General features: G+C 38.3%; 1 protein-coding gene across 1 annotated transcript; it reads left to right on the top strand.

The window, feature by feature from the left end:
- The first annotated feature begins 5,612 nt into the window (after positions 1–5,612).
- lsm6 (LSM6 homolog, U6 small nuclear RNA and mRNA degradation associated) lies at positions 5,613–9,630 on the top strand. The gene is made up of 4 exons (XM_039680419.2): positions 5,613–5,746; positions 6,157–6,255; positions 9,115–9,228; positions 9,417–9,630. The coding sequence occupies exons 2-4, from the start codon at positions 6,162–6,164 to the stop codon at positions 9,449–9,451; spliced, it is 243 nt and encodes an 80-aa protein (XP_039536353.1). The 5' UTR covers positions 5,613–5,746; positions 6,157–6,161; the 3' UTR covers positions 9,452–9,630.
- The last annotated feature ends 461 nt before the right edge of the window (positions 9,631–10,091 follow it).

Here is a 10,091-nt window from a genome sequence, read left to right as displayed (position 1 = left end):
TATCAAATGAGGAACTCACATGGTCACAGGTCCTTACATGCTTGCTAAAATAATTATAATGCAATAATAATAATTCCGCCCCTCCTTTACTTCCGGTTCTGGCGCTGGGGTTCTGAAACTGGGGTTCTGAAACTGGTGGTGCTGCGGGTCTGCAGCTGGATATATCTCGATGGCCCTGGGCCAGAGAGTCCACGTAGGTAACCAAGAAGTGAGGAATTGGGAAGAGCTGATGGTTGCCCTTTCAGTAAAATGAGTTGGATTGAAGAAACAACAGTCTGACTCTGTAGGGAGAGTGAAAGCATAGCAGGCCGTGGTCAAAGACTGCTGGGGTCCCCACAGACATGAAGCAAGAGAGAGTCACTGTGAATTGGTCTCTAATAAACCCTGAGAAATGCCCCACCTCTCTGGATTTGCGTTTGATCCGTATGTCTATAATTAATGCAGCAAAGTCTGTATTAAATGCTGTTTCTGTGTTCCCCATCGTCTCTGTCTTGAACATGTGACCACATTTTGACAGCAATAAAACCAACTTATCTGATTGTACACTGTAAAAAATAATTGTGTAAAATAACGGTTAACTACTGGCAGTGTATCTCATTTTTTATTTTATTTTTTATTAACAGCTAAACATTTAGTCTGTTACTGTTAAATTACAGCTGTATACTGCATAGCTAAAAAAAACGGTATTTAGTTGTTGATTTCAAAAACAGTAGCACACCGTATTTTTACGGCATGATGCTGGCAACCACAGCTGCCAGTAGTTTACCGTTTTTTTTTTTTTTACAGGATTATTTTTTACAGTTTAAAACCCTTCTTGCACATTTGGAGGATGTTGAGCTTTAAAGATTATTTGTTAACCATAACAAATAATTGTGTCTGATTGTTCTCAGCTGTGACACAATCATAACTAATTAAGATTTTTCAGTTAAACTTTCAGAAGAGGGAGCAAAATAAACTACAAAGTTTTAATCATTTAATAATTAATTTATGTGTTTTAACCTTAAAATGTTTTCCCTTACATCATTAATTTTAAATATAGAGATATGCATGCAAGCAAAAACAATGCTTGCCCCCAAAACACAGACAAGACCATGCGTAAACCAGCTTCACCAGCTCCGGTTTGATTGAGAACAGCATTAATATGCTTGTCCACCAGATGCATAAACCAGCCTGGACCACCACTATACAAGCACTAACCAGCATGGAATCCATGGGATTTTTCAGCAGGGCATTCAGAACAATATCCAGTATTAATTACTAAATAATCGAAATAATCCTTTACATTATGCGTGAACTCATGGGCCTGTGTTTGCCCACAGGCTGGAACCGATGGTATCGTTTCACTTTAGAAGACATTGTTTCATCAGCTGGGATTAACTGGATTCCTGTTGTGTTTGTTTTGCATGCATGGTTTTTAAATTGTCAACTTTAAGGGACCCAACTAATTAATTTATATGGAGATGTATCTTTACATCTCCATTTCTGTTCCATAGAAGAAAGTAGGCCTATGCATACATCTGTGATGGCATGAGTGTAAGTATGAGATTTTTATTTTTTATTTTGGGGTGAAGTATCCCATTAAGAGCAACACAATTTCAGCGTAGAACTAGTTCAATAAAACGAGAAAACTGGTTAAGGGTCTTAATACTTATGCAAGGCACTGTATATTAACCACGCTCAAAATGGTGGAGAGCACAGAGAATCTCGATGAGTCTCATTAGCTTTAATTAGCAATTAGCTGTTTAATTAGCACTTATACAGAAAAGGTAGATATTGCTAATAATTCACTGTGAACACCCGAAGACTGTCTGCCACTCAAGGTTCAAACATTCTAAGGTAAAAAGAAAAAAAAAATGTTATGTGATTATTCTATTTTTTTTCTAGAAACATGATAAGATTGAACCACTGTCAAATATGTCAAAGCAAATACATCTAACAAATTCTTAAATCTCATACATTCGCTTCAGCTCATTTCAAGAACTGTATATAGAAATGCGAATATAAGGCAGCTCTCCTAAATCATTTCAGCTAGGTATTTGACAAAGGTCTAAAGGCTGCAGCCAGAGCCTGGAATCGCATTGGGCGACCTGGCCTGCAGTGGCTGCATGCACACACATATATATAGTAGGCATGAATCTGGGTGTTAGAAGAGGTGACTAGGTTCCACTGCTCATTTTTGATCAAGGCGACACTCCCCCCATCATTTCCACACTATTACCCCCATGCAGTGTGGGGATTAGGGAGCGGGAAGGGGAGGAGAAAAACTACATGCCGGCAGCCAATCTGGATTTCATTTGAAAACTCCCTTGAGGTTTTTCCATTATCCCCCCTCCATATCCAACTTGACCCCGTAGAGAAAGCCCTGGTCCACAAAGGTCAGCCCAGTCTAGACTCTCCTCTCCTCGCCCCTCCATCCTATTCCTCGAAAAAGCCTGCGGCAACCGAGGGATCCCCCCTCCCCTCGCATCTGACACCCCTTGGTCTGACCCACCCCCCAACCCTGTTGAAGCTGCCTCTGTAATCTTTTCATTTTTCCTCCACTCCCTCTCAGGTCTTTGGAGGCTTAGAAAGGTGAGGCGGGTTGTACCAGCAAATCAACTGTGCCACTGTCCATCTGAGCTCACCAGCATCTCGAAGGCAGGGTGAAAACAGTCCCATCTGGCATAGTTGGGCAGCTATTACGAACGCGTTACTGTTTTCGGAGGAGCCGTGGGGTTATTCCAAGGCTCTTGGTGAGAGTGGATTGCCTGCGCCGAGTAAACGGTAAATATTTCTGTGCCCCAATATCCAGTCAGCGCTATACAATTAATGCACAATCACGTCAATGCACAAAATATTTGGACGGGCACTTTTGAAAGGTCAGAAGGGTTAAATTGTCTTCTTTTGTAATTTAGAGTTGGACAGAAACATTCTTCGTCCTTTGCCAAGCAACAGGCAGAACTGTGAATAAAAAAGCTTGTGAAATGCCTTCTGTATCTGTACTGCTTGTTTTTATTCATCACTTAACAAGCCAAGCAATTCGCACTTTTCCAATGAAGTCAAGTGTGTGTGTGTGCGTATGTCTTTGTCATATCATTCTGTATTTATTTACCATAGAATAGGCATGTATTGTGTCGTACTACTGGGAAATCTTGAATGATTGCTTTGATAGAAAAACACATTAGATCACATTTTTCCCTCTTAACCCTCCTTAAGGATGTGAACTCAGGCAACAAGGGAAAAAAATACTCATTGAATATTCATTAACTTGTGCCTAGGTGTGTACACGGCTCTTAACCACACTTGTTTATGACTTAAGGACTTGTAGCGCTGACCTTAGTTTAACACGGCACCAGATACCAAATTAACCTCTAGCCTCCTCAGGGCTACCAATGCCCTGCTAACAAGCAAACTGTCTGGATGCGCCAGAAGTGCTTTATGATTCTGTCTCTCAGGTGCATGGCCTCTTCTGCCTGTGAACAAAAGACAGGTTTTTCTTCCCCCATCTTTCTTTTTGGCTACTCAAGATATTGTTTTTCACTGTTATAGGCACACCCCAACTAACAGGGAACAACATTTTGGCAAGGTTTTCTCAAAGTCATGAACAAATATTCATCCATTGGTCTTTAATAATGTTAGCACAAAAACATTTATGTATATAAATTTATTATATTCCCTTAAAGGGATAGTTCACCCAAAAATGAAAATTCTGTCATTAATTACTCACCCTCATGTCGCTCCAAACTGGTAAGACTTTAATTCCTCTTCAGAACACAATTGAAGATCTTTTAATGAAACCTGAGAGCTGTCTGTCCTTCCATTGGCAGCTATGCAACTGACAAAAAATAGTTAATTAAGAGATTGTAAAAACTAATCCATGAATTGATCGGTTTAGTCCAAATATTTTTGAAGAGACTCGATCGCTTTATATGATGAACAGATTTAGTTTAGGCTTTTATTCACATCAGTGGCATTACCAGAATGTTATTTTTGAGGGGTGCCTTCTAAAAAATAAGGGGGCCACAATTATCCGACACTTTTGTTTTTAGCACGATACCTTTATTTTCATTGCGTTTTTTACTTTTACAAATATTGGCCAGAGAAACCAAAATAATATGAATCAAATGTGTTGGCTTGGCAAATAGATATTTCCTTCGGTTATTTCCATGCCTAATTATGCCTGTCAAAATGTATAGGAGCTACTGTTACTTTCACTCTTCATTTTATTGCTCTATCATATTTTCTTTTTAATTTAATAGCAATCAGTCAAGAGCAGCGAGTGATTTTTTCTGTCTTTTGTTAGATTAACATTGAGCACAAAGACAGCAGTAGATTTATTAGGCTGCTGTCACTTTAAGAGCTACTCTCATATCCAACATATTGTTAGACACACATTTTCTTTTTAACTGTTTAAGTTAACTTAAGACTATCTGACATAATTTTGATTTGACTTGATTTAATAGGCTATCAGTGTGCTGTCTAAGGCAGCTTTTAGGGTGCACACTTCAGATACTTGCGCACAGAATACTTCATGAAAACATCATTTGATTATTGTACTGCCTTCCTGTAATAATATAGGCAACCACTTATTATAGCCTACATAAATTATGAAACAGTTCATGTTTTTGAGCAGACATGACAATGTAAATGAGGGGGCTAAGGCCCACCGGGCCCCCTCGTGGCTAGACTACTGATTCACATAAACATTGATCAACAAACATAAACAGAAGCTCAACCGAACCTGCTTGAACAAACCTCATTGGTTCTTGCGGAAGCTCAAACGTGCTGCGTAACACACGAGAATGAACATCACTGGATCTCGCACGGCAAGCATGCTTGAGCTTCCATTTACTACAACTGTTGATGAGATGAGTTGATGAATGTTTATATATACGTATATATATATATTAAATATGTGAATAAATTATTTATGAATAAATTATATCTGCTCATCATATAAAGCCATCGTCTCTTCAGAAAATTCTGACTAAACTGCTCGATTCATATATGGATTAGTTTTACAATCTCTCTTTTAACCATTTGAAGCGTCAAAGTGGTTGCTGGCTGCAGACTGTCAATGGATGGACAGAAATCGCTCAGATTTCATCAAAAAGATCTTCATTTGTGTTCATAAGAAAGGACTGGAATGACATGAGGTTGAGTAACAGAGCTTTCATTTCAGGTGAACAATCCCTTTAACATTCACATAACCAAGAGAAAGAAAAAAACTCTATAAAACATTTGAAAAAAGGGATGTTTTGAACATTCAAGAAACATTAAATAACGTATTCATAACCTTATGGGCAAAACATTAGCCTATCTATCTATCTATCTATCTATCTATCTATCTATCTATCTATCTATCTATCTATCTATCTATCTATCTATCTATCTATCTATCTATCTATCTATCTATCTATCTATCTATCTATCTATCTATCTATCTATCTATCTATCTATCTATCTATCTATCTATCTATCAATCTGTCTGTCTGTCTGTCTGTCTGTCTGTCTGTCTGTCTGTCTGTATAATACAACAAAAACGAAGCTTCCCAGTGTTCACTACCCCTGCCTCTGGGTAGTTTTTCCCTACGCATTCTTATCAAAAGAGATAATGAATCCTCGGCGGCTTCCGTACGCTGGACTTTTATAGAAGCATTTGATTGGCTGCGCGGTGTAAACACAGTGGAAATAGAAAAAGCGCTTCAGTTCATTGGTCAGCAGTCACTCAGTCGAAACGTGTGGCAAACGTTGTAAAACGAATTAGGTGAGTGACTAGTTTATCTTCTTTAAATTGACAATAGTATTTGACCTTTGCGGGGGTTTAAATTGTTTGCAGTATTGTAGCGCGTGACATGCACAATGAGTTCATTGTGTACCACATTGGATTACAATGCTAGCAGGCTAAGTTAGCCGCGTATGCTAAATACCGGTTATGTCCAGATATTAAACAGTCCAAACCTCAGCACACTACAACGGTTTAAATCATTTGTTGACTGGTCCATTAAACATGTGTTTAGTGTCAGTAAGCGATAACACTGATGTTACGATGCTCTTTTTTTTACGGTTTTACACTCATCTTTGCTAACAAAACAGGCAGCGTACCATTTCTTGTATCGATGATAATAATGTCAGGTAACTTAGTGATTTATAATTACATTGCCTTTGTGTTTTCAGTAAAAATGAGTCTCCGGAAGCAGACACCAAGTGATTTCCTCAAGCAGATCATTGGGAGACCGGTGGTGGTGAAGCTGAACTCTGGTGTTGATTACAGAGGTACAAGCAGAAACATGTATTTGTTTTACCAGAGTTATATTTCATTAATCAAGGCATACTTTAACGTTGGCTATCATGCAAAAAGGCAGGGGCAACTCCTAGATTTAAAAAAAAAAAAGATAAACATACCTTAATTATATTAAGAATGTTGCAGATAGGCATTGTGGGCAGGTTATTCTAGTAAAATAGGGGGAGAAAAAAAACACAATGACCTCATATCAATGTCCTTTCTTATATATTTTCTGTTGCATCATATTATTAAATATGACTGCAGACACATCATGTTCTTGATCTGAGGCTTTTTGTTTTGGGAGTTCCCAAAAACAGTTTAACGTGCATGCAAGGATAAACAATTTATTTGCCTTATAATATGCATTTGTTTATACCTGATTTGCTCAACGACTCCCAAATGATTCGTTTGACGATTCATTTTCCCAAACACCTCCTTTGAGTGACGCGAATCTGCAGCGATTGGTCAAATGACCCAGTCAGTTGTTATTGGTAAACCATAGGCTTAGAATCTGCGCGGAGTGTACACAGCATGCCACAGCAAACATAACAGCAAACATTATTCATAATACTTACAGATTGTGATTCGGTGGAGGACGAACCTGATCCATATACACTGATACTGAGCCCTCCTTTGTGAACAACCGGCTTGTGAATCCACATTTGATTCATTTATGTTTTTGAATGATTTGTCATTAAAACGATGACAACACAAGGTTCGGGCTATACTGTTGTGGTATCGTTGCAAATATGAACTCAAACCACTGATTCTTCACATGCTCGTCCCTGGGCAATGAAAACAAGTGGTTGAACTTTCTTTGCAATGTAGAACACAGCGTCTTCTCAACATTCAGCTGAAGTATTTGAATGTGTTTACACTTCCGTCTGCGTGCGCAGTTGTTGGGAGCCGCTAATGACCTGTCTACGTCACGATGTAACAGCTAATGACTCGTATCAAAAACAATTCATTTCATATACTCAGAGTCGACTCTCACTTTTGAAAGACAATAACTTTATATACGGTGCACTTTCAGATATAAATCTTTGCAGGATGTTTTCATTCCCTTAGAGCTATATTCCACACCACATGAACAGTCATTTTCAAAAATCCGTGCTCTTTAAACCATCGACAATATACCAAGGGGGTAACTCACCAGCTGGAAACTGAAGTCTCTCCCGGGGGCCGCCATTGGCTAACAAGCCTTCACCTGCTGTTAGCTTTCCATTGACTCACATTCTTTGACTCACAACTTTTTTCATCTAAGGCGTTTAAAGACTTCATTTGTCCATTGCTTATTTATAAAGAAACACAGCATTGTATAAAATGCTCCATTACCTTGTATCTTACGTTATGACCCCGTAGAAGCAGTTTTTGTAAAAATCAGAAAATATGCTAACGATTGCGTCATAACACGCGACTCTTTGTCGTACAGTACAGAAACAGAGTGCCGAAGTTACGACGTCACTCTAGGCCAAAACGCGGAAGTGAGTTAGCATTTTAGCACTCCTGGTTCCCTCAATCTAAAGTCTATGGGACTTTTGAATGGGTTTTTGCTAAATTGCCTGAAATAAGGTCTGTGGTGAACAAAACCTCTAAATATTTTGATGTTTTGATCCATGACATAGAACACACAGTAATGACCAGCTTGTGTTTTTTTTTTTAAACTTTATTTTGTCTGCTTGTGTTTTTTAAAAACTTTATATAGGCTTCAAAATGTATAAAGTTTATCTTGATAGACAAGACGTGTAAGGGTCACAACTCTTTGTTAAACACAGACCTTATTTTTTGCGATGTTCCAAAAGTCTAAGGGGAAAATACATAGCTTTTCAATCGAGGGAACCCATGGGCCGCTAGCTTCCGAGTTGGCCTACAAAGTGACGTCATCACTTCGGCTTTCTTTGACCGGAAGTAAAAGCTTGCGCACAATCAGGGGGCGTGGAGCCATAAAGTCAAGGGAGAAGCCCATAGAGAGTCATAAAGTTGCTCCTGCTGCTAGCTCATGGACCGCTAATACTCACGATCTCCGGCTCTGGAAGATTCGTAAGGGAATGATTCAGATTCCTCTTGGCACTGCTATTAGAAGACGTACAACTGTGAGACAGGTTGCTCACATCACATCTACGTCGTCAAGCTTAATTTGAGCCTGTGCAGTGTGCTCAGCCATCAGGAAGTGAGTGCTTCTAATTGACTTCACTTTTCTTTGTTTAAGTCTATGGGGTCACTTATACTGTCTATGTAATATACGAAGGCCCCATGATTTTTCCAGTGATTTACTAAATAATGATTTTAAGGTTTTACTATACACAACTTTTACAAGTTTAGAAATAACTTTTAAAATTAGGCTACCTCATATGTCCAGTGCAAAACTAGTTGTTTTAGTTGAACTCATATTTAGTTGTTTTAGCTTATTGCAATGCTGCTTTTGTCTTATTTTAAGTCATCTTGAGCCTCCATTGAATGTTATTTTGAGAATTGCTCTAGTAAGTGGTGGTCATAAATGAGAAACATTTTATCAAGGAACGCTATATATATATATATATATATATATATATATATACACACACATATTTATAAAAATCTGTCACTTTTACAGATATACATCCACTGAATAACATATTCAACTTTGATTTCTGTGAAAATGCATGTGTGTGGTCACTGGTCAAATAAGTTCGACTCATGTCTTATGGCACCTATGGAAATAATTTTTATCCCCGAGCCACATCAACTCAGTTTAAACCTTTTCTAAACTGGAGCAGTTGCATAAGTGCCCCAAGTCCTGCCTGCACCCCTGATCTTCTGCCAAAGTTCTCTCAAAAGGCACATTTGAAGTGACCATGTCTTGCCCACAGGAGTCCTGGCCTGCCTTGATGGCTACATGAATATCGCTGTGGAACAAACAGAGGAATATGTCAATGGCCAGCTGAAGAACAAGTACGGAGATGCATTTCTCAGAGGAAACAATGGTATGTAATATCTGTATGTTTATCTCATGTTAGTTATTTGTTTTTATAATGTTTCTGTTATTGAGAGCTACCTAAGCAGGCCCAATAATGCAGTTTCCAAATCTGTCTGTGAGCACGTTCTAAAAACTTCCACTTTATAGTTGTTTTGTATATCTATGCTAAAGTTCATTGTTTTCTTTGTCTTCTAGTGTTATACATCAGCACCCAGAAGAGGAAAATGTGAAGCCATTGTACTTGTTTCTTTATTCATTGTTAGATAAGTGACATGTTTAATATTCATAGTTCTTTGTTGGCTTACAATAATGTCTAAGTTTGTTTCATGTTTTATAACACACAATGTGGTGTGCTGCAGAGTGGTGCAGCAAATCATTTGTTTTTCAACAATAAATTTTGTTTTCCTGATTTATCCGTTTCTGACATGCTTCTATCTATGTATATGTAAATAGTGATATAATTCAGTCGTAAGGAATTGCTGATTATCACTTCCGAGACTGGAGGTTGATCAAGGCACATTTATCTACATATTTCATAATCACTGCTTAAATATATCTCCTGTTTCACATTTGGTCTACTAGTCCTCTGTTGCATGTAAAAGTGAATCAATAGTTTTTGAACCCTGATCTGCTTCTGCTGGTGTCGTCTGCTCCTTCCTAACCTTTCCGTCTACATTAGGATGCTCTGTCCCTGATAAATTTACAAACAATCCTGGCTCTACGATACTTCATTAGGCAAAGGTAAAATAACGATAAACGTATGATGATTCATTAGGTTCCAAATGAGCTGATTGGATTCATTAGTGCTTTATTTTCATGAGTGAGCTGTGTGCTTGGAACCATGTGTATCCACACGTATGCTCTTTGCCC

This window comes from Pimephales promelas, chromosome 6 (assembly GCF_988280905.1).
Source record: "Pimephales promelas chromosome 6, fPimPro1.hap1.1, whole genome shotgun sequence".
Lineage (NCBI taxonomy): Eukaryota > Metazoa > Chordata > Actinopteri > Cypriniformes > Leuciscidae > Pimephales > Pimephales promelas.
The sequence above is the reverse complement of the archived record's forward strand: the minus strand, read 5'-3'. Positions and strand labels throughout refer to the sequence as shown.

What these genes read in the sequence shown, in the direction of transcription:
- lsm6 (XM_039680419.2), top strand. Translation starts at nt 6,162, where the DNA reads ATGAGTCTCCGGAAGCAGACACCAAGTGATTTCCTCAAGCAGATCATT. An exon ending in CTCTGGTGTTGATTACAGAG is followed by an intron (nt 6,256 to 9,114) that starts GTACAAGCAGAA and finishes TCTTGCCCACAG; the next exon opens with GAGTCCTGGCCTGCCTTGAT. An exon ending in ATTTCTCAGAGGAAACAATG is followed by an intron (nt 9,229 to 9,416) that starts GTATGTAATATC and finishes TTTGTCTTCTAG; the next exon opens with TGTTATACATCAGCACCCAG.